General features: G+C 50.2%; 1 protein-coding gene across 6 annotated transcripts in view; it reads left to right on the top strand.

The window, feature by feature from the left end:
- Positions 1-24,004, top strand: part of TNNT2 (troponin T2, cardiac type) — a 33,191-nt gene that overhangs the window by 786 nt on the left and 8,401 nt on the right. For 2 of the 6 annotated variants that reach the window (XM_039537688.1, XM_039537691.1), the window contains exons 2-16: positions 5,032-5,079; positions 6,137-6,147; positions 6,270-6,287; positions 8,203-8,256; positions 10,450-10,479; positions 11,733-11,768; positions 12,630-12,651; positions 13,278-13,301; positions 15,154-15,214; positions 15,551-15,667; positions 16,115-16,192; positions 16,983-17,093; positions 18,563-18,672; positions 19,720-19,810; positions 20,872-20,912. In XM_039537688.1, coding sequence (XP_039393622.1) covers positions 5,042-5,079; positions 6,137-6,147; positions 6,270-6,287; positions 8,203-8,256; positions 10,450-10,479; positions 11,733-11,768; positions 12,630-12,651; positions 13,278-13,301; positions 15,154-15,214; positions 15,551-15,667; positions 16,115-16,192; positions 16,983-17,093; positions 18,563-18,672; positions 19,720-19,810; positions 20,872-20,912 — 842 coding nt within the window. In that variant the 5' untranslated portion in view covers positions 5,032-5,041. Of the gene's footprint in view, positions 1-5,031; positions 5,080-6,136; positions 6,148-6,269; positions 6,288-7,194; positions 7,225-8,202; positions 8,257-10,449; positions 10,480-11,732; positions 11,769-12,629; positions 12,652-13,277; positions 13,302-15,153; positions 15,215-15,550; positions 15,668-16,114; positions 16,193-16,982; positions 17,094-18,562; positions 18,673-19,719; positions 19,811-20,871; positions 20,913-24,004 lie in introns of those variants that run through there. The other 4 variants (XM_039537687.1, XM_039537690.1, XM_039537689.1 and 1 more) reach the window with 3 other exon arrangements.

Here is a 24,004-nt window from a genome sequence, read left to right on the forward strand (position 1 = left end):
GATTTGGTACTTAGATAACATAGTTCTAACCCAGTGTTAACAGGCATGTTAAAAGAAAAAATCAAGAAGGATTCATAGATTCCAAAGCCAGAAGGGACCATTGTGATCATTTAGTCTGACTTCCTGTATAACACAGGCCGGAGAACTTCCTCCCCCCCCCCCCCCAAAGAATTCCTAGAGTGGCTATTTTAGAAAAAGGTTGTTTGGACCATTTAATCCGCAATTAAAACTAGGGGATTATTTGCAGCAAATAATAAATTTAGCTCTTTGTGAATTGTCCACAGATTTCCTGGATTTATTTATTTTGGTAGCTCAAAATCAGTTAATTTAAAAATTCTGTGCAAACACACTTACTGGTGTGTTGCTCATTCACGGTTTGATACTGGCAATTTGAGCTACCTTTGCTGGAGGCGCAGAGTGCGTGGTGTTTCTGGGCACTGCCTGGATGTAGATAACTCTTGAAATCAAGTTTCTGGCACAAATATTCCAAAATTTTCTTTTCTCAAATATTTGTCAATAGCTACTTTAAATATTGTGGTCTCAGCTAATGTGATTTGTTGGGCTCTTGTGGGAAGTGACTGAAGCTGGAGAGAGGTCACTTAAATTTATTCACACACATTCATATTTTTGCCGAACTCTGTCTGTGACAGCGGATCATGTGGAATGGCTTGATGAATGTTTAGGTAGATTTTTGGCTACATGATGAGGGCATGAGAACTGTCTAGAAGTATGCAAAGGACACAGGCACCAGGAAGGGTCAGGAATTATGGTGGCTCAAGAGGGAACTAGGAGTAATGGAAGGAGTTTAAAAAATGAACTTTTAGCATGGAAAAACTTCCTAGTGGTCAGATCTATTAGCATCTGGAATAAGATTATGGAACAGTCTAAATAGTAATAGTGGCACAGAGACTGAGGTGACAGCAAGGCTGTCAGCATTGGCAATCAAACTAACTTCCAAAGGAAATGCTGGAAGACTTATCACTTAAAAGGCTTAAAGCTAGGATGAACCAAGCCCTGGAAGATGTACTGTTATCCTGAGACCAAGCCTGTGCTGGACTATAGGATGTAGTAGGTCTTCCTCTATCAGTAATGTTTCTGGATTCAGGCAGCAAAGTTCCTTAAGTTAGCCTCTTATACCCGGCCTGCGTAATAAATACTGAAAAGATGGAGCTGGGACCAGCTGTTACACAACATTGGAAAAGGCGGCCATTGTACAGCAGAGCTGATTTGCTGAACAGGTGGTTTAACACATGAGAGTTATTCGTAGAAGTGCCTGAAACCTGGGTTTTGGTAGGAGAGTTTCATCTATTGTGGGGATCTGGGACAAAGCTGAGCTGCTGGCCAGAGTTGGCAAGTTTCTCTGGGGTTCAGGAATGTGTCAGTGAGCTGAAAGCCTGCGAGTCAGACAAGACTCAGGGCATGGTGTTTAGGCAAGGCTTGCTCAACGGCGCCAGGTGGGAACCAAACAAAAGGGATGGCTTGAGCAGAGATTCACTTTGATGTTTATTTGAACAGGAAACTCAGAGTGAAAAGCGTTCAAATGGACATGTGGAAACCCACTAACTTTCCAGCCTCCTAGGTCCGTGTTCAGAATGCTGCAGACAGAGCCTAGTGTCCAATGCAATCAACGGGCAATGCAATAACTGCTGAGAACGTATTTCAAGCTGCCTTCCTAACAGGCTTTGTTACCATCGCTGCTGAGTTAGCCTTGCTGGTGAATCTTATGTTAGCAGTTTGAACATCACCACTTCAGATTTAAGGCCACTTCCCCAGCTCCTTTTCCTAGGTGTTTCCTTATGCTGTTTCTTTGAGGACTTTGGACACTGTCCAGTGGTACCTAGACCATATACAGAGAGAGTAGATAGAATTGAGGAGACACTTCTAAGATGCATAGGACTCCAATGGAAATAATTTGTATCTGCCCTTTCGTCTGAAGAACTGAAAGCACCTCACAAGGATGGGTATTGTTGTCTCCATTTTACAGAGGGGAAAATGGGGCAGAGAAGGTCCATGGATTTCAATGGGAATTATGAGCCTAAAAACCTTGGAGGATCATGGCCTAGGGGTACGTCTACACTGCAAAGTAAAACTCACAGCAGTGAGGCTCAGAACCAGGGTCAACTGACTGGGGCTCGGGCTGCAGGGCTAAAAAGAGCAGTGTAAACATCCCTGTTCTGGCTGGAGCTCAGGCTGTGAAACCCAGCAAGGGGAAGAGGGTCTCGGAGCTGGGGTCCAAGCCCAAAAGTCAACATGACTATTTTTAGCCCTGCAGCTCGAGCCAATGGACCTGAGCTCTGAGAGTCTCTGCTGTCTGTCTGTTTTTCTTTGCGCTGTAGACATAACCTAAGTGACTTCCCCAGGATCACGCAGCAGGTCAGCAGCAGAGCCAGGAATAGAACCCAGGAGGCTTGACTCCAGTTCCCAGTGCTACCCGCTCGCTGGGATAGCCGAGCGCAGACAGTACTGAGTGCAGAGACCTTCCTCTCCTTGACAGGGCTGCTGGAGGCTGGCAGCATTTGGAAAGCCAGCAAGCGAGTTAGTAATGAGGTTTCACGTCATTTTCTTTCCATGGTGGCGGGTTTAAGATTACAGGACACTTGAGTTGTGGTGACTCTTACTAGGCCCCAGAGAAGGGATTGGGACCCAGGATAAACGACATGTCAGAGGAGCTAACACGCAGCTCTGAGATTCAAGGCAAGAGTTACAGTGTTAGCCTCTCTGCCTTCCTGAGTGGCCAGGGGAAAGTGGCTGATTTCTCTGAGGAAAAGCCAGTCCCATGGCATGTGTCCAATGCGGCAGAAGGAAAAATGGTGGCTAGGTGTGAGAGACCAGCCCTTAATGCTAAGAACAACTGAGGAGCAAAATAGGCTGTTTCCTGGGTTTATTCTCCTCCCCTGCACTTCCCACCCAACATAACTCTCTCTTAGATCATCTCTGGGCGGAGAGGTTGCAATGTACCCGGGGCTGGGCTGGGAGCTCAGAGTTATCAGTGCTGACTGATGATGTTCCTAAGCTCTTGCTTCCTATTTAAGGAGAACTATGTTGCTGAGCCACGGGGGGAGTAACAGGGGGGCTCAGGAAGGGTTATCTCAGCCAAGACGCCATTATTAGATGCCGGCTCAGCACTGGGGTGCTTAATTTCCCCTTTCTTTGTGAGATAATTATAGACATTCCTACCTGTTTGTGACGAGCACAGATCCTCTCAGAAATGAGCTATTCCCTCTCAGCCAAATTACCATCCCTGCTCCACTGACACTGCAGCGACAGGGAATTTACAAATGAAGGTCTGGCCACCACAAAAGATGGGACCTGGAAAGGGTTTCCATTGGGTCAGAAGTGGCATCCCCCTGACTCCCCAGTCTCTCCCTAGGACTTCCTGCCATGACACAAGAGGCCATTTTGCTTTGGCTGCCATGGCCCTGCTGAGTCTTGATGCAGCTGAGTCATTCAAAGCTGCCCCAGACCCAGCTTCACTGGCCACAGAAGGAAGGATTCTCCCTGTGTAACTGCAGTAGGTACGTAGAGGGAATCTTCAGGTGGCTCCTTAGCCATTCTGCTGCTAGCCACCAGCTTGGAAGGCATGGCTGGGAGAAAGTGGTGCCCCAGGGATCCCTGGTGGCCAGAACCGCCCCAGGGGGCCCTAGGATTGGGGAAGGAAAGATGTGGCTTAATGCAACTATTGTGCACTCCCACCGCTACGCTGCAGCTCAGCATTTAGCTTATGGTGTGAGTGGAAAAGCAAAAAATCCAAAATGACAAATGAGTGTTAATATAAAAGCCAGGGAGACAAAGGGATTTATTCACACCCACAAATGACCTGCATCGCATGACATCTAATCCATCTCCAGCTCGATACTTCAGTGTCTCCATGCCTTTCTAGGGCACCCATCAGCATGGTAGCTATGCACCAGGTGTGGGGAATCTGAGGAGGGTTCTGATCTGTATGCAATGAGCTTTTTGTGCAGGGCCTCATCTGCCTGCTGCTCAGAGGAAAAGGGAGGAGGTAATGGGAGTGTGACACAAGACACAAGTGAATCAAAATGAAAATTCCTAGTCTAAACAAATATGTGGGTCAGACCGTTCAGGTTTCTCTGGTTGTTGGTGAGTTGCTGTAAATATCTTGCAAAGCAACTGAATTTTCAGACATGGCCCCTGATTTTGGGTGCCTGGATTTCTGGATGCCATCTCCTTGGCCTGATTTTCAGACGTGGAGAGTACAGCTATTAGAGGGTGCTCAGCATGGCTGACAATCAGTCCAAACGTGTCTCAAGTTGGGCACTCAAAATCAGTGACCATGTGGGAAATTATGGGCCATGGGGCTGCCCAGAGTTCATCCCAGATGGACACAGAAATCCTATTCCCATATAGAATCATAGAATATCAGGGTTGGAAGGGACCTCAGGAGGTCATCTAGTCCAACCCCCTGCTCAAAGCAGGACCAATCCCCAACTAAATCATCCCAGCCAGGGCTTTGTCAAGCCTGACCTTAAAAACCTCTAAGGAAGGAGATTCCACCACCTCCCTAGGTAACCCATTCCAGTGCTTCACCACCCTCCTAGTTAAAAAGTTTTTCCTAATATCCAACCTAAACCTCCCCCACTGCAACTTGAGACCATTACTCCTTGTTCTGTCATCTGGTACCACTGAGAACAGTCTAGATCCATCCTCTTTGGAACCCCCTTTCAGGTAGTTGAAAGCAGCTATCAAATCCCCCCTCATTCTTCTCTTCTGCAGACTAAACAATCTCAGTTCCCTCAGCCTCTCCTCATAAGTCATGTGCTCCAGCCCCCTAATCATTTTTGTTGCCCTCCCCTGGACTCCCTTCAATTTTTCCACATCCTTCTTGTAGTGTGGGGCCCAAAACTGGACACAGTTCTCCAGATGAGGCCTCACCAATGTCGAATAGAGCAGAATGATCACATCCCTCAATCTGCTGGCAATATCCCCATGTCAAAGAATGAAGGATTGACTGTGCTGCTGTGGTGGTTGTTGTAGCTTTTAACACTCTCTCTAATTTGATTTTCCTGCTAGTCAACTGAAAATGTCGGACGTCGAAGAAATCATCGAGGAATATGAAGAGTAAGTACTGTGCTTTAAAATCTTCCTGCCCACGGCCAGTCCTTTTCATGCAGAGGTACAGCAAGCAGCTCGCTCTGTGGCTGCCATCGCAATTCTGGTGCAGCTGCATCAAGTCCCATAGAGAGTCATCCACTCTCATTGTTACCCAGCCCTGTCTGGAGCTGTGGGAATAATTCAAGTTTTTATTAGTAGTAACAACAATGCCCTCTAGTCTTTAGACAGCACTTTTCGCCATTAGATCTCAGAACTGCAGGCCACAAAACCATCCTTCGTTCCCATAAATGAGAACCATGATTAAGTGGTTTTTTATTTTTTTTTGTTTCTCTTTACCAACCCTCCGATCCCACTGGTGGGGATGACCCAAGCCCTGAGATCCAAACACCTCCAGACCAGGAAAGTTGGGACCCAGATCCAGACAAAAACCTTCCAGCATGGTCCCATCTCTGCTGTCATGTAATGAGAGGGACAAACGCAGCTTGTAGAAATGCATAACACAATAGTGTAAACTGGCCATGGAGGGCTCTCTGAACTCCTCCTCCTTCCCACCCCCATAAAGCTGCATTGGAAACGGGCTGTCCCATCTTGCAAATATTTTTGAGAATCCAAAAACTTGCCCAATTCCAAATTGGGATGAAAAATAAAAAAAATCTCAAATGTTTGAGTCAAAAACACCGAAAAATTCAGATCAATCAAATTGTCTGAATTTTGAACCATTTTGTTAGGATTTTGACCTTTTTGACTTTTATTCAGTCTAATTATCTTAAATTTTTAAATGCACATTTATTTTGAACCAGAAATTTTCCTTTAGTGAATGTCAACACAAAACACTCTTCCCACCCCCACCCCCGCCGCTTCCCCCAAGTTGGAAAATGCTGAAACAGATGCTGTTTTGAGAACAGTTTGTTTGGACAAATGAGCATTTTTCAATGAAAATACAACTTGTTGAAAAATTCTGATCAGCCCCTCCCCTCCCCCCTTCCTGGGACCAGCCACTGGGAGAAATGTGCCGCTCTGCAGCCAATGCTCTAACCCAGCGGTTTCTCCTTTGGCTTTGCAGGGAACAGGAAGGTAAGAGGAAGAGAAGCATCTTTCTGCACATCAGGACAGACTGAAGCGTTAAGACGATCCATGTAACCTCAATAACCTGCTCTCTCTCTCTCTCTCTCTCTCTCTCTTCCCCCTTCCTGCAGAGGAGTGTATTGAAGAAGGTAGGTTTTTCCCTGTTGTATGGAAGGGACAAGAGGGCACGGGGTGGTTGCTACTGGCTTATTTAGCTACTTTGTTTCCTTTTTTGCTTGGAATGGTTTGGCATGGCATGGCTGCAGATGGGCAGAGCCGTGCGAATATTGTACAGTATAAAAAGATCCTGGGAAGTTCCTTCCAATTTTTAAACAAATTTTTCTTCAGCTGATGTTCAATTAGGGAGAAATTCACCCTGTCCAGAGGACTGACACAACCCACAGGGCGAATGTGCGACTTCAGAAGCACGTAGGCCTCATTCCAGTCCTCTGCACAGGGGTGAATTTCACCCTGAGTTTATTTGGCATTCGCTTCATTAGCGAGGATAATTGGAGACGGGCCTCAACTAAATCCTTGGATCTGAGCATGGGGAGAATTCAGGATTGAAAACGTTTGCAGCTCCAGCCTGTCTGCGATAAGAATGTGATAATTGACTGGAAGCTGGCGTCTCAACTGACTTATGTGAGTGACAGTTCAGCCTGAGCTTGCTGCGTTCATAGAATCTCAGGGTTGGAAGGGACCTTAGGAGGTCATCTAGTCCAACCCCCTTTTCAGTATGAGGACTGGAAGCTGAAGAGTTATGCATCTAGCAGCTTTGCAGCCTTCCCTGGTGTGTCTGTGTGTGTGAGTGAGAATATTTGTAATGTCTGCTGGATATTGGTGAAGAAAAGCCTTAATTTTCTACAGCTTTATTAACGCCTGGGCAACACCTGCACAGCAGACTCTGGTAAACACCAGGAAAGCTGTAAGACATAGATGGGAAAGTAGAGATCAATAAAATACCAGTGGACGCTCTAGCTAGATGCCACAGCTTTATGATACCTGACTAACCTTTTCCGCTTATTCCTTTCACTGTTGCCACTTTCCACCTTGAAGAAGAAGAAGAATGGATAGAGGAGGAAAATGGTAGTAAAATATTTCTTCTTCTTTCCCTTCCCCACTGCTTGCCAACATTCTGCATATGCAATATCTGTGATCTGTTGTCCGTACATACATACATGCTCTATCTGATCCATCTACAGGATGGAGTGTGACCTCTTTCTTATTCCCATTGCCTATTGGTGTTGCTTGTTGTATCTTCCTCCGTGCTCCCCCTTTCTGCCCTAAGATCATATCTGAATCCATAGTGCATCCTTGTATTTCTAACTTCCATCCATGCGCCAAACTCGCCCATTGTGTGGTTCCTTCTTTTTATTCCTCTTTCTCTCCCCCAGGTAGCACCAGTCCTTTAAATCCCTTCTTAGAGCCCCAGCCGCCTACCAGCGTTTCCTCTCTCTCTCCCACAAAGCACTCTGTTTGTAACAACGCTTCCTCTGGTGGAAGGAGGTGCTCGGATACGCCAGTGGTATCAACAGAGCATGTGATAGGATAAGAGGAGGACTGACTAAAGGCTGTTCCCTCGGGCACCCACCAGGGCCACTTCTGTTGCCTGGAGGTGATTCAAGAGAACAATGAAAATCACCCCATCCCTGCCCGCCCTTCTCCGGGACTAAGCATGTTGCGTCCCTTGTTGCTGGGGAGAGTGATGGACCTTGACTTGGATGTCCCCGTGTGGCACTGCCAGACCCTTGGAAATGCCATGAGAGCAGCCTCTGATGGCATTTGGCCCCTTCCCCTTCTAGTCATGCTGGGAACATGGCAGGGCAGAGTCACGTGGAAATGAGGGGGAAACTCCCCCCCTCAAAGCATCAATAATAATCGAGGTCAGTTGAGTTTGGAGTGAAGATTCAGGTGAATTCCCATTTTATGCAAACCAAACCATTACCTGTCTCCATTCCATGGCCACATTGCCTTTCTCCCTTGGATACCCCTATGGCTGGCTCACTGTGACATGTACTTTTATCAGCCTGAGTTGCAACCCTCACCTTGCATGTTGTTCCACAGACCAAGAAGAGCACGTAGAGGAGGTAGAAGAGGCTGTGGAAACCCCAGCAGAAGGTAGGTGGCTGAATCTCTAGGAGAGATCTCCCTCTGCCCAGCCTGTTCATGCATTTCAGTGGGCTGCCTAATCGCTGGGTTGGATTGCACAGCTGAGCTGCAAAAACTCAGGGATGCTTAAGATTGCATGTCATTAACTCAAGCTATAGCTGGACTAAGGACCCATACCTCCTCTCAGCTCCGCAAAGGGGTCACTCTCCCTCAGGGGTGCAGTTCCTGGTATGCTGATGCCAAAGGTAGATCTGGGGCCGATCCTGCGAGGTGCTTAGTGCTCTCGGTTCCCATCATGAAGGCACCAGGAGTTTCCTTCCATGGGGTTGTTGGTACTTTGCAGAACTTTGTCTAGAATGTGCAGAATATTGGAGTTGAGAGCCAAGTGGAGAATTTTGCCTGTAAGCAGGATCATAGAATATCAGGTTTGGAAGGGACCTCAGGAGGTCATCTAGTCCAACCCCCCACTCAAAGCAGGACCAATTCTCAATTAAATCATCCCAGCCAGGGCTTTGTCAAGCCTGACCTTAGAAACCTCTAAGGAAGGAGATTCCACCACCTGGGTAACCCATTCCAGTGCTTCACCACCCTCCTAGTGAAACAGTGTTTCCTAATATCCAACCTAAACCTCCTCCATTGCAACTTGAGACAATTACTCCTTGTTCTGTCATCTGCTACCACTGAGAACAGTCTAGATCCATCCTCTTTGGAACCCCCTTTCAGGTAGTTGAAAGCAGCTATCAAATCCCCCCTCACTCTTCTCTTCTGCAGACTAAACAATCCCAGTTCCCTCAGCCTCTCTTCATAAGTCATGTAATGCCCCACTGCCCAGTCATCGCACTAGGGAAAATGGAGCCATACCTACACCCAAATGGAGAAGGTCTTGCTCCCCTCTGCAGGCCTCATGACCAAGTCACACTCCCACCTGTCAATTCTCAGCTGCACTGCTCCACAAAGAGCCCTGGCAGAATCTGTGCATTAAAGACACTCCCTGAGGCTCCATGCCTCTCTGAGCTGCCCTTTTCTACAGGGGTGAGAGGTAATATGCAGAGTCAACCCTTTGCAAGCTGCAGCAAACTCCTACTACTACTACTCTCCAGCTGACTCTGCAGACTGGCCTGTAGTGGACAGAGTCATGTCTCCAATTACTCCTGACCCTCTCCAGGCCCATTGGTTTGTGTGATGTCTGCCATCTTGGATGACACTGGGGGTTGAACCGGGGCCCACCAGAGCTAAAAGCTTGAATTGCTACAGCCTGAGCTCAAGAGCCAGGCTCCCTAGCTGGGGACTATAAACTGCCTCCTGTTCTCTGCAGCTCAGCACAGTGTGGGCACGTAACAGACTGACCAGTGGGTTAAACTTGCACAGGAGTGGAGGAGCTCTGTAGCTCTGCAGGGACTGGATCCAAGAGCAGCCCTCGGGGGTAACTCTTCCCTCTCCCTGTTTCCCAAGCCCTTGGAAGCATGTTGGAGTTAAGATCACAAACAACACAATTCAGTGCTGGGAACAGTCCACTGTCTTTAGACTCACTATCATCTTCTGAGTGGTGTACAGCACAGAGCACCCCATCAGCCCTGAAATATTAACAAAATCATGTAAATAAAGAGAAACAACACAGCTAGGAGCTGGCATCCTTCTGCTGTTGGAGAGGTCTGTATCTTTCCTCAGCCTGTTAATTTCCAGGTGTAACCCACACACCTCTTCAGTGGGGTGTTCTGTCCCATCAAGTGGCACCAACGGGTGGGAGAGAGCGGGGGAGGGGGAAAGAGATATTAATGAGTTTGCTCTACAGCCTTAGCTAAGGGCGAGCTGGCTTTTAGCTTATGTAGCAGAGGCTCATTTACTAAGCTCCTGAGGTCCCAGGTTTGATTCTGCCTGCCGACGACCAGGGTCCATTGGCGGTACATGGGCTTAAAGCCAAATTCTGGTCTCCGTTATGCTGCTGAAAATCCAGCTTGGCTCTGCAGGTTTCATTATGCCCATTCCCAAGCAACACTGGCATGACTGATATCAGAATCTGCCCCTTATGGTGTAAAAATTGTCCAGAGCTGTCTCAGCTGTGATCATTCAATACCAACATGCCAGCTGTGCAGACCCAGCCTTTGTGAAGAATGCTAGGAATTCCTCAGGGCATTCATTAGGGAATGTGTCCGCCTGCATGGCCTATCTCTGATCAAATTGTCCTTTCTACTTTTAAAATAGAACACGAAGATGAATCTAAAGAAAAAGAAGGTAAGAGCAAGACTGGGGAGAGGGGTGTGTTCACACGCTGCTCAGTACAGGCCTGATCTCACTTGTTCTGAGCCCCAGGTCTCCACTGTTCCGTTGAACTCATCTGCTACAAATAAAGGAGTTTCTGACTCCTGCTGTGCAAAAGGTTCCCAACCAGGAGGGACCTTCCCTGCCTGCCCTGTGCAGAGGGCCCATGAGGATTGCTGTGATCTAGCCTTGTGCTGCACAGGGGAGAATTTCACACACAATGAAGGGGACATTCTCCTGCTTTCAGAGTTTAAGCTCAGTGGGGTAAATGGAAAAGCTTGTCTGGGACTCTCAGGCCTTTCGAGTGAGGTAGGGCTTGGTTTGGAGGGAATCTGAGGTATCTCCTGTTGAAACTCCATAGAGCTCCTGTTTCCACCTGAAGCCAGTTTTCAGCTGTTTTTTCCCCTTGGAGCACGTATCAGCCCAGCGCTCAGCACCATGTAGGACTAAAGGCTGGGTTTTTTAAAGGTATTTAGGTGCCTAATGATGCAAAGAGGCACCTAGTGGGATTTGCAAAAGCACCTAAAACCTGGCCCTCCGAGCCCACCCCTGCACACTACTGCATATCCCCTACAACATACCGAGAGCTCTCAGCTCCTGCTAACGTCAATGGCAATAAGGGTGCTCAGCACCTTGCAGCATCAGGTTGCCTGAGCTAGGCCTGAAGAACACGTTTGCATGCACCGCTGCGAAGCCAAGCCATTGTGATTCACGGGGCTCTGCTTCTGCCCCCTCCGCGAGGAGGAGACGATGGGGAGCTGCCCTTGCTCCACTGATGGATGTCTGTGTTGGAGCTCCCACCTTAACCTCCCACGGCCACGACTTCCTACAAGGCAGCTGGAGGCACCCAGACTGACCGTGCCATGACAGGATTTCCAGTGCTGGGGCTGGCAGGATAGCAGACGCTAGATGTGTTAGGCAAGATGCCACCTAGTGGTCAGTTGGTCAACTACACTCTTTAAGGGTCACTTGGTCAACCCATTTTGCTCAATTGAGGCCCACCGCGTCTCGAGTCCCCAAAATGGTGATACTAAAAATCTGTGGCCCTGTTTTAGTGGGAAGTGCTGCCTGGGCATAAAGTGAAGGATAGGCTCAGTCGTCGCCCTCCTCCCCCCAATCCACCCCTGCTGCCTCCTGGAGTGCAAGGCGTGTGCAGTGGCACTAATCGGCCATGCAGGCGTAGATCGGGCACGTGGCCAGGGGCTAAAGCTCTGTCTCTCCCACAGGTGCCGAGGGGGAGCGAGAGCAGGAGTCTGGGGAAGGTAACATATCTGTCTTCTCTCCGTGCCCCACAGAGAGTTGGGCTGGAGGGAAGGAACAAGCACCCATTCACATACACCCATCCCTTCCTGGGGGAAGGGGACAGCAAACCCTCCTGGCCACCCAGATGCCCTCTCCCCTGCCCCATGATGAGAGTGAGCACCTGTCACTAGACAGCAGCAGGACCAGCGGGCATGGGGAGGTGGGGCACAGGGTGCCACATCCATTCACTTTGGTAGGCTGTGGGGCTGAATAGGGGGTGAGCCCTGTACCTGGTACCCACATGCCAGCCAGGAGAGCTGTTATGTTCAGGCACACTGGTGCGGGCACGCTGCTGGCTTGCTGTGGCTGAGGTGGGCATGTACAGTGGGGACACTGCCCGAGCTTGCACTGACAGTTTGGGCAGCCTCTTGGGGTAATGTGTCCTCTGTACCCAGCCTGCCTGCATGAGGTGGGGAGCCTGCAGGAAGCCACGTTATGAATGTCTGAAGCAGCTGCAGGTTGTGGGGCATGTACCTCAGTGTCAGGGCAAAAACAGGGCCTACCCTATGCAATGGATTTCTCAGCTGGCTAGCGCTGTCTGGACAGGCAGTAGGAAAGGAGACTGGGCCCAATGCTGAGAGCTGAAATACTCTTTAAGTGGATGGGGGGGTTGAAATCTGGCCAGATGTGACAGCCTGGGCCCATCTCTAGCCCTAGCTAACAGCCTGGTTCCTCCATACGTGACTCCAGGCTGTAGGTTTACCCTCAGCAGGGCATGGAGCAAAGGGGGTCTGGGGGCACCCGGCCTATCACCGATTTTTACGTTGAAGTGGAAAGTGCCATTAACTCTGTGTTTCTCTTTGGTTCCCACGGACCCGCAGGGGAGTCAAAGCCAAAGCCCAAGTAAGTGGAAATGCATTTCATGTAGGGGGATGGGAAGTTTGGATCGTGTGTGTGCAGCCTCGTTCTGCCGTAGTCTGTACACAGTGCAGAACATACAGTATTGGCTCGAGCAAAGGCAAGGGGTGGGGTAGGGGTTAAAGAGCCCCAGAACAGGAGAAGGGAAGTGAAATTGGGGGGGGGAGGGGAGAGAAGAGAGAGAAAGGAGGAAAGCAAGTGGGGGAAGGGACGAAGGAGAACAAAGGAAGAGAGAGTTGGAGAGTGTGGAGCAGGGAGAGGGTGATCAGAGCTGGTGCATCCGGAGCAGCTTGTGCATTCAGTGGCATAATCAGAGCCTCACACTCTGGCATCTGATATAGGAGCCTAGTGGCACATTCTCCAGTGCAGCCAGAGCCCCCTATGCATTCCTTGAAGTGACCTTCTCGGGAGCGATCCGAGCATCCCCTGAGAGAGAACTACCTGCCCAGGTGGAGGAATCTCCTGCAGATGAATGGGAACGTTCCCATGAATCCTTGGGAGGCCCAATTCCCTGTTAGATGGACAGAGCAAGGGAGCACCGAGTGCTCTAGACCCCGGGAAGGATACACCCTTCTAAACCTTCTCTTCTCTCCTCTCTCCCTACTCCTCAGTTCCACCCTTCCTAGTGTCACCAGGTAGGCTCAGCTTTCTAAGCCCATGCAGTAATGCTGCTGTGTAACAGTGGGCTGGGCACTTAATTGGTCTGGATGGACACACACATTGCTTTTACTGACAGTTTCAAGGAAGAGCTGGACTAGCCACGTCCTCATCTCAATGAGATTCAAAGGAACAAAAGGGGTTTGGAGGGAAGCATCAGAAATACCAGTCAGCGAGCTCAATCCATGGTCCTCTCTCCAGCTGAGCAGGGCTCTTAAGAAGAGTGATGAGCCTCAAGCGAAACTTTTTCAAATGTGAAGCTGGATTGAGAATCAAAATCTGCATCCCAGGCTCACTGCTACCTTCAGAAAGCCCTCAGTATTCAAACTCTGGCACCTTGATGTCTGAGGCAGCATGGGCCGGCAGACAAGAGACTGGCCTGGGAACCAGGATGCCTGGGTCCTATATTTAGTCTGGCCACTGATTTAGTGTGGACAGGTCCCTGCCCAACCCCGTGCCTCCATTTCCCCCCCTGTAGGATGGGGCCTCTCCTTTGAGATCTGTGGGTGGTACCTTGTTAGCAGGGCATTTACATCTGGATACTCCAATAAGCACTTTGGCCCAGTTCCTCCAAGATATTCAGGTGCTTAATGCTCATTGATTTCAGAAATCATGGCAATGTACCGTCTATTGTGTATGATGAGGCTGTTTTACTGACATACTTAAGCACCCCGATACTGCATTCAATGATGCTATTAAGGTTCCCATATTTGAAACTCAGGCCAGAAGCGTCTGCCCCAGTGCTCCTGGACGACTCACTTCCCCAAAACCTTCTGTTGTTCTTTTTGACGAAACTGACCTCATAAAGCCTATCAAGGGAAAAACACCTGCTAGGTACTGTCAGCAGCTTGGGGTGGGCTGCAGCATCGCTCACTTCTGGTTCCTTGCTTGAAAGTGTGTCTGTTTTCTAAACCTTTGGGGTGCTTTCCTGGTGCAGGTGGCTAGGGGACTTATCTGGTAGCTGCCACTGCAAACGCTAGACTGCAGATGAGGGTGAAATGCACCTCATGCCGAGGGCCAGCAGGGGGCTTAGGAACTGCTTGAGACCAGGACTTACATGAGATTGGAGTGGTGCTTTGTGCTTGTGAATTTCATCCATCGTGGGCTGTCACCCTATACTCTGCCTGTTTATCACAAACACTGGGGGACTGGACAGCCCTGGGGGCTGGAGCAATGGGACCCCAAGTCGGTCATGTCTAGGCTGACTGCTCCAATCTAGCTTGAACTGGCCATGAATCAAAGTTGTTCCCGCTGTTCAGTAGTGAGCCATGTAAAATGGAGCTGGGGGGTGCCCAGGGACAGGTGTTTTCATTATAAAAACAACCCCCAACTGCTATTCCACCCTGGCTGGCAGCCTCAAGTTAGTATTACATTGTCCTGTGCTGAAAACTGACCCGTCCTCCCCCTTTACATATGCTGGGTATGTGTGCGAATGACGTCTTTTGCAAGCTTATTTGCCAGGTTTTCGTTGGTAAAAACCTTGGACAATTATTTATTGTATTTTTGCCCGTGTGAGGGACCGATCCCCTTTCCATGGCAGAACGGGGCCTACAGTCTATACATACCAAACATGACAACACAACTCTCTTTAAACCCAATTATCTGAGCCCCTAAAGCTCCTAGAAAGCTAATAGTAAATTGACTCACACAGTTGAATTCACACACGCACGCTACTTTCTCCTGCCACCTTTCACAGCAGTGTGCTGTCTAACAGGCCTGTATGAACACTAGATTAACCGACGAAGGAGCTTCTCCTACCTGGAGTTAAACAAGACCATAATCCGTTTTCCAGCCGAACGGAAAGAACTTCCTTTCTGCTTCTGATTGCAGGCTCTTCATGCCAAACTTGGTGCCTCCCAAGATCCCGGGTGGGGAGAAAGTGGACTTTGATGTGAGTATTGGGTGCCCAACAGAATGTGGGCCTGCTCGGTGGGTAAGCCATGGGCTTCAGTAACCAGGGCTGTCAGGCTGGCACTAAATTCACTCACGCAAGAATCTCCTAGTCCTTCCAGGCACATACCCAGCGTGCCAAGGCTGCCAGACCCTCTGGGTATGTACCCAATCCTATATCTTCCAGTCCCTCTGGGTATGTACCCACCGGACCCAATACCATGTCTGCCAGCCCCTGCTCTCCTCTTTAGATTGCCCCTAGCTCCCACAGCACCCTGGTGGCTATTGATCTGGGAGGGCAGTAGCAATGGCTGGTTCAGTGCCATGTTCCATACAGGACATTCACCGCAAGCGCATGGAGAAGGATCTGAATGAGCTGCAGGGCCTGATCGATGCCCATTTCGAGAACAGGAAGAAGGAGGAAGAGGAGCTGATCTCCCTCAAGGACCGAATTGTACGTCTGGAGGCCCCAGATCGTCTCATTACTCCCCCTCCCCCCAGTCCTCAAGTTAAGGGCCATATTCTGTCCCTGCTGAAGACATGGTGGAGCAGGGTCAAGCCCTAGAAAAGCAAGATGCTGACTCAGGGGAGAGGGGACCCAGGTCCAGTCCAGACTGAGGAGCATGGACTCAGGGCTTGGAAAGTGCCATCTTTCATCATTTGATACCAGGTAGTGTGGTGTCCTGCCACCCATCACCTCGATGCCCAGCCATGTCTGGAGGAAGCAGAGGTCATGTGGCAGGGAAACGGGCACTCCTTGCCATACCAACAGAGCAAATGCTTCCCCCGGGGCTGGGCCCCTAGTCACTTGGGATCCAGAGAGAGCTCTCCCTGGGGCCCTCATGTGGGGGCGGGGGTCATCCCCTGGCCTCGAAGCCCAAGCCTTGCTCTTCCCCTGCAGGAGCATCGGCGAGCGGAGCGGGCAGAGCAGCAGCGGATCCGCAGCGAGCGGGAGAAGGAGCGCCAGGCCCGCGTGGCTGTGAGTGTCCCACCTCCCGGAGCAGGGGAGGGCTGACACAACCCCCAGCAATGGAACCGGGTCTAGGCTTCTCCCCCATCAACCAGCTGGGCGCAGCTGCTGTTACCCCTTGTACTGCAGGGACCTTCCTTCTAGCTGGGAGGGACTCCCCTTTAGTGCAGCTTCTAGATCAGCCAGCGGGGACACTCCAGACCTGCCCGGGGCCGAGACTCCTAGGCTCTCCTTGGCCCAGGGAGCCGGTGGCCACATATTCCACCATGGCCCCTTGACTGAGCTGCAGCCTTGGTCTGGGCTGCTCACAGCTCTCCCAGGCGATACAAGGCTGGGCTGGGCTGGGTTAGCGCTCCGCTGGGGAGAGCTTGAATGAACCTCCAGGCAATGGAGGAAGTGGTGGTTGCTTTAGCACAGGGCGCTCTTCTTCCTCCTGAGCCAGCGCGCAGCTCCAGAGGATGCTGGGCTGATGGAGGGGCTCAGACAGGGGCCTGCGCCACTTGCCATGTCATTAAGTGACTGTGTTTATGTGGTGACAAAGCCTGTTGTCCAGGCTGATGTCCAGCACCGGTGACCACCTCTCTGAGCCTCACTTGCCCTTCTGCTTGGGGGAGTTCATGACAAAGTACATGGGAATGTAAGCAGCTGTCATGGCATGTGACTCTGCAGCCCTTGGTCTGGTCTGCAGCTGTCTGTATGTTCCCAGTGGCTGTCATTCTGCTGAGTCTGTCTCTCCAGCAGCAGTGAGTTCCCCTGGCTTCCCTCGAGACCCTTCTTGCTCTGGCTCTATCCCTGACAGGAAGAGAGAGCCCGCAGAGAGGAAGAGGAGGCCAGGAAGAAGGCTGAAGAGGATGCCAGGAAGAAGAAGGCTTTCTCCAACATGCTGCATTTTGGGGGCTACCTGCAGAAGGTACGATTCCAGCTTGGGTCCTTGGGAACTGGCCATCGTGGTGGTAGCCAGAGTCCCAATCCACTGGTAGGACTCAGCTTGTGTTTTCATCCTGCTTTCTACTGGAGATGAGATGCCAACTGGGGACCCTCCTGGCAGCATCTCTCTTTGCAGCAGGACCAGTCCCCATGGTATCCCAATGACCCGGGCCACAACTGCCTGCTCCTCCCACTCCTGATTCTGTTTCTTTGTCTCTGTTCCTGAAAACCAGAGGTCCCTTTGCTATCAGGCTGCTGCAGTCCTTGGAGCTGGCATAACTGAGTGGCTGGTGGCAGGGGTGGTGGGTTGACTCTAGGTGCAGAGAGTGTACATGGACCACCCTCAGGGCACAGAGCTAGGAAGAAACAACGCTAAAGCAGCCAAGGGCTGACTAGCAGTCTAGCACCATGGTAGCAGCACCCTGCAGTAGCCAGAGACAAATGGCTGCCTTAGGGCTGTAGCTGGGGGCTCCATCCCACAGTTAAAGGGGCCGGCTGTAGGGGAGCATGCTGGGAAAATTCCCATGAAAGGAAGGCCCCCAAGTGGAGTGTTAAGGGGGTGAGGTAGAAGGAGCCTGAGCCGAGGGCAGAGGTTGTGGGGAAGGGGCTGTTGGTGCAGTTCCACTGTTCTCTCCTCCTTTGGTTTTATGAGGACATTGTGCTCAGATCGGAAAACTCCTGGGGCCGATTCTCCTGCTGCAGGAGAGCAGTGAGTCTCACTGAAGCTTCCTGCATCCTTTGGCGATGTTATTTCCCGTGTGATAAGGTCATCGCCAGAACATCACACTTCACCCGCTCTCCCTACCCACTAGACAGAACCATGGCAGTCACCTAGGGCAGCCTTGTTGTTCCCTTCCCCGTGCAGGGCACTCAGCCCTCAGGACTCTGCCGCGTGCACTTTACTGGCACAACAGGCTGCCTGTCTTCCAGGCCGTGTGTTCGGTGGCTGGTAGTTTTGGGGCTGCCCAAGCCCTTCTGGGGAGACATACCATTTTTGGTAGTATTACAGCGCCACCTAGGGGCCCAGCTAAGATCAAGCCCCCTTGTTCCAGGTACTGCACACCCACAGTGAGAAAGTCCCTGCCCTCAAGAGCTCACAAGCTAACTAGATAAGACAAAGGTTGGGAAAGGGAAACTGAGTCACAGAGCAGGCAAGTGACTTGCCTGAATAACCCATCAGGCCAGTGGCAGAGCTGGCACTAGACCCCAGGTCTGCTGAGTCTCAGCCTAGTGCCCCCATCGCTGGACTAGCCTCATGGCAAGTGGGGTTCTTGAAAAGACTGGCTGGGGTGGGCATTTTGCTCAGCTCAGCTGGGCTTCCCCTTCAGAACCTCCCCATGCCATTGGGCTGTAGGGGGTCACTCCAGCTCAGTGTGGGGGGAGGAGGGGGAGAGCTGGGGCACGGGGGGGGGAGTTAAATTCCCTCTGACTCAGGCCCGCTGATGTCTTCAGACAGAGAAGAAAAGTGGGAAGAAGCAAACAGAGCGGGAGAAGAAGAAGAAGATCCTCAGCGAGCGGCGGAAGCCTCTGAATATCGACCACCTGAATGAAGACAAGTTGAGGTGAGGATAAGGGAGGGACCGGGACAGTACCCCCCCCCACAACCTATCAGGCTGGTGGAGAGCCCACGGGCATGTGCCTGAGTCCTGGAACCCTTTGCATCCCTATCCCCTAAGGGCAGCAAATCAACCTGCCCCCTCCCACCTCTTCATTCACCCCAAGCGAGGCCAGCTGCCCCGCTCCTGTACCAGACTGTGTGAGGAGCCCTCACCACCAAGGGCAGTGCTGCAGACTGTGGTGGCCAGGCTGCCTGGGCTGAGCTGTAGGACGAGGGGCAGATGCAGCGGGGAGCACTGAAGGGCAGTGGGTGTGCTGTGCTGGAGTGAGAAAGCAACAGCAGTAGATCTGTGACCCAGGATCTCTGGGCTGTGTCAGCCCTCAATCCTCATTACTCTTGCTGCAGCCAGGGGGATGCGCTTCGGTTGCCATTGTGCAGCTGCTGTGGCTGCCAGCTGGGACTGAACTCATGAGCAGCAGAAGCACAAGCCCCCAGCATGGGAGCCAAGAGGGAAACTCCAGGATTGTGACTAAGTAGCAGGCTGGTATAGTCACAAGGGTTGGCCACCAGGGGGAGCTGTGATCACACACCCTATGCCTGTGTTATGCCCTCATCATGGACCGAGGGCACCACATGGTCCTAGGTGGGCTAAGCACCAATAGGCAGCAGGTCCTGACCTGGCGCTAAAGCAGCGTGAAATCAGGCATTGCTCCAGTCCCTTGTATCTACCCTGTTGGGGGGCAGAGCCTAAAGAACCTCATCGCAGCTGGGATTGGAGGTTGGTTGGGTCAGAACTGTGTGTGGTTCGGTGAATCACATGGACATCCTTAGAAGTTTTTAAGGTCAGGTTTGACAAAGCCCTTGCTGGGATGATTTAGTTGGGGATTAGGTCGTGCTTTGAGCAGGGGGTTGGACTAGATGATCTCGTGAGGTCCCTTCCAACCCTGATATTCTATGATTCTATGATAACCTTCCATGCCCCCCTGACTCCTCAGTGCCCTCCCCCTGCTTCCTGAATCTCCTCACTGGCTCCCCATGGCTTTCCCCACAGAGACAAGGCCAAGGAGCTGTGGCAGAGCATCCACGACCTGGAGGCTGAGAAATTTGAGCTGCAGGAAAAGTTCAAGCGGCAGAAATATGAGGTGAGGGTTGTTCTGACCTCAGCTTCCACCTGTGGCCCCATCTCTGCCGTGGGGAGGCGGCTGAGGCTATTGTACCCAGCCTGCCATCTGTATCACAGGGAAACCTGAGGAAAGCTCCCTTGTTCTCCTGCGGGTGGCAGTCGTGGTGAGATCCCCATTCCCATTCCCTAACCTGGATTTGAACCCAGCTCTCCAAAAGTGCAAGGCCAGTGCGCTCAGGTGAGTTGAGCCAGACCCATAGCTGGTGTAAATCGGCAAAGCACCATTGACTCCAGCAGAGTGACACCAGTTTGTGCCAGCTGAGGTTGTGGACCCAGAGCTTTACTGAACGCCACGTGAGCATTGCAGAACACCAGCTATCAACACTGCAAAGCAGCCTGCCAGACGCAGACTCCTGTGGATTCTCTAGCCAGCTGGAATCTCTCTAAGCAGCAATCACCCGGCCATCTGTCCGGCCCTCCTGTTCTGTACACTCACAAGTATTCTAATGACTGGATTATTTTATGCTCTATCCTAGCACAGCGAACGGATAACTCAACTGGCTTTGAAAATCATGTCTGTCTATCACATTTCCAGTGCACCCATCACTACACCTAGAGTTCGCTAACATTGCTTCACCCTCCACACGCTCCCTCGGCACAAGCAAAGTCCTTGTGGTTGTGTGCTAAACCCTGTTAGGGCATGGCTGGTGTCTCGCCAAATTTGGCTCTGGCACGTGATTGAGAAGTTGTGCTGATGAAGCCACGGTTGAACGTGGCTAACTGTGGCAGCCCAAGCAGGGTGTCCGCAGCCCGAGCAGGGTGTCTGCAGCCTGCTGCCTGTAGCTCTAGTTCTTTTTTCTATACGTCTTTGCTTTGGGCTCAATCCTGTGAAGTGCTTAGGCCCAGATCCTCAGATACATTTAGAGGCCTAACTCCCTTTGAGGATCTGAGCCCAAGTGCCCATGACTTGCGGTGAACTTGAGAGCCCAAAACAGCACCAGGCCCTCTCTCTGTTAACCGCCCCTCTGAGTGCTTGCTTGTGTCTGCCTTTTAATGGTCTCTTCTCTCTAACTCCACCAGATTGTCACGCTCACTGCTCGCTGCGATGAGCTAAGCAAGTAGTAAGTACCGCCCGGCCCACTGCCGGCAGCTTCCTGCCTGGGTTTGTGCTTGACATGCTGGCCGGCTGAGAGGGAGCAGACCGTCCTGCTGGCATAAGGAAGAGCACAAGCAGAGATCTGTGTCTGTGAGCCACAGATCCAGGTGGGATGGATTAAGATGGAGGTCTACTTAGGGGGTAGGTAACAAATGGATAGATGGGAAGGTGAGTGAGTGAGAACATAGGAATTGCCAGCCCAGATCTTCCCCATTCCCCTATCTTTTACAGTCTCCTGACAGTGGTGAGAACCTGCTGCAACAGAGAAAGGTGCAAGTAATGTTGCAATAGAACATCCTCCTCATAGAGGGAGATTCCTCCTGACCCTTGTCAGCTCATGCCCTGAAGCATGACCATGTCTGAACCCTTTTTTTGAAACCTGTTTATGAAGGACAGAGGGGTGAGAGAAATGGGGAGTGCTCTACATTAAAGATCCCATTACCTGTTTTAGAGCTATTGATAACTCAGAAGTGCAGGATCTTGAATGAATATGGATCAATCTGCTAACAAACAAAGCCCCAGGACAGGGTACTGGTGGGGGGTCTTTTATAGACCACTGAATCAAACCAAAGGACAGGATCAGTTACTCCTTAATTACCTGGCTGTAATGTGTAGAAAGAAAAATTGTGATGTTATGGGGACTTCTGTTTGAGAGACATTCACTGATGGTCTCCTGTAGCCAATAGAAAAACATTAGAATTCCTAAAAATTGTAGATGATGGATTTTCTAACACAGATATTGCACCCAGCACAAAGCAGCTCCATTTTGACCATCATTATGAAGATTAATTAATTACTGGATGGGGTGTTGGTGGTTGCCTAGCGACCGAGAATCATGCCCTGATTATGTTAATTGATTCATAGATTCCAAGGCCGAAAGGGACTATTTTGATCATCTAGTCGGACCTCCTGTAAAACAGAGGCCAGAGAACTGCCCCCAAATAGTTCCTCCAGCAGACCTTTTAGAAAAACATCCAAGCTTAATTTAAAAATTGTCAGTGATGGAGAATCAACCACAAACCTTGATAAATTGTTTCAATGGTTAATTACTGTCTCCAGTATACATTTACATTTCCAAGCTTAATTTGTCAGTATGAACACACAGATGACTATTCAAACCGCTAATATATATACTTGGTGCTTCAAAAGGGCTAATTTCCCAAAGTCAATGAAAGTTTTATGAGTGAAATTGAAACGGGGGGTGGGGGCATTTAGATAGAAAAACATGAATAAAAATGGGGATTTCTTAAACAAGAGTTGATTAGATTGTCATCATCGTATAATTCAGAAGTAGGACAACTTTGCATAAAAGTCCATCCTGGTTCAGTGGAGAATTGAAGACATCAATTTAGAAATAAATAAAAATCAAATGGAGCGGGGGGAGAAATAGATCACAAGCAATATAAATGAGTGGTTATGAAGTGTAGAAAATTGATGAGAGAAGCAAAAGACATCAAGTAAAATGTCGTGGCTGGCAGGTCTAAGGACAATAAAGAGGAGTTTTTATAAGCATGAACAAAAGAAATCCTAACAATAATATAAGCCCATTAGTAATGGTGATGGTAAAATTGTTAATGTGGCAGCAAAGGCAAAAGTGTTCAATAAATATTTCTGTTCTGTATTTGGCAAGAAGCAGGTTGATGTACTCATCAGATGAGGATGATAAATTACTGAGGAGGATGTTAAACAGTATCTGCTAATTTTTAAATCAGCAGGCCTGGATAGCTTGCACCCAAAAGTCCTAAAAGAGTTGGCTGAGGAGATCTCTGGCCCATTGATGTTAATTTTGAATAAATCATGCAATATCTGGGAAATCTCTTAATACCCTTAAAATCTCTGAATCTAATATAACTCTAGATGTTCCCATTATAGTTATCTATATAAAGGTCACATCCTTGTTTTTGCTCTTAAAACCAAACTATCAAAAGTGGCCACTGACATTGGGCGTTTCCATTTTGGGGAACTTGAGTTGAGACGCCTTGGGCCCAAAACAAGTAGCCACTTCTGAAGATGTTGGCTTCATCCTCTCTGATATGTGTCAGGGTGAATCAGGAGGTGGGTGTGTGAGTGGATATAGTTGTGTGGGGGTAGTTGTGCAGAGTAAGGACTGATTTGGGCTATTGCCTTCCTCGGGTCTGGGTGGGCCCGGATGCTGTCTGCTCTCTCTGTGCCTCTCTGTGAAGTGTGTTTGAACCTTGCCTGGCTTGCAATGCTACCTAGGACCTCGACTTACTCAGTAAGGGAAGCCATGCGTCCCTTGCCATGGGGCATGTCTGGGTAAGTACACGAGCCCTCTCTCGACTGTTGATGAGCAATAACTGTCTGTCCTTCCTGTCCCTGTGCTTGGAGCACAAACTGAGTCAGCAGTTTTGGATCTTCATTAGCCAAACAGCCAATGTTCCTAGCCAGCCATCTATGGATTTGTTTTCCAGCTGGTGACAGCCCACGCCAGCCATCCACCTTCCTTTCCTCCTGTGCACATGGCTCACTTGGTCCCTACAAGCAGGATACATAGGAGCTATGTGTGAGGCTGGAGATGCACAGTGCAGTAGCAAGTTTGCACAGGAGACATCAGATCCATGTAGCCCAGGTACCATAGACACAGAGCCCATGTCTCGTCATTCACGGGAGCCCTGGCAGGATGGCTGCTGCCCCCTCTAGGCACAGCTGAGAACAGCTGTTACTTGCTCCATACCACCATGGAGGTAGGGCTCTACCATTCATCTCTGTGCAGAAAGCGTTGTTCTGTGGCTGGCCTGGAGAGGCTGGTCATACAGGAGAGAAGCATGGTGAAGAAAACTTGCAGAGGCTTGGCCTTGCGAAAGAATCTCCTTCAGTTCCTCTACGGAAGGCAGGCAGTGAGTGCCTCTCACCCGAGGCCACTGAGAACAGCCATGTGGGCTGCTCTCTGCATTCCCATGCACTGGTTGAAAGTGCCCTTGGCAGCAGAAGAGAGCCAGGACTGGTCCGTGATGAGAAGAAAGGGGATTCTCTATTGGAGCTGCAAATCACAGACCTGCCCTGTGGTTCTCTAGCTCCCAGCCTGACTTAACACAG

The sequence above is a fragment of the Mauremys reevesii genome, linkage group 4 (assembly GCF_016161935.1).
Source record: "Mauremys reevesii isolate NIE-2019 linkage group 4, ASM1616193v1, whole genome shotgun sequence".
Lineage (NCBI taxonomy): Eukaryota > Metazoa > Chordata > Testudines > Geoemydidae > Mauremys > Mauremys reevesii.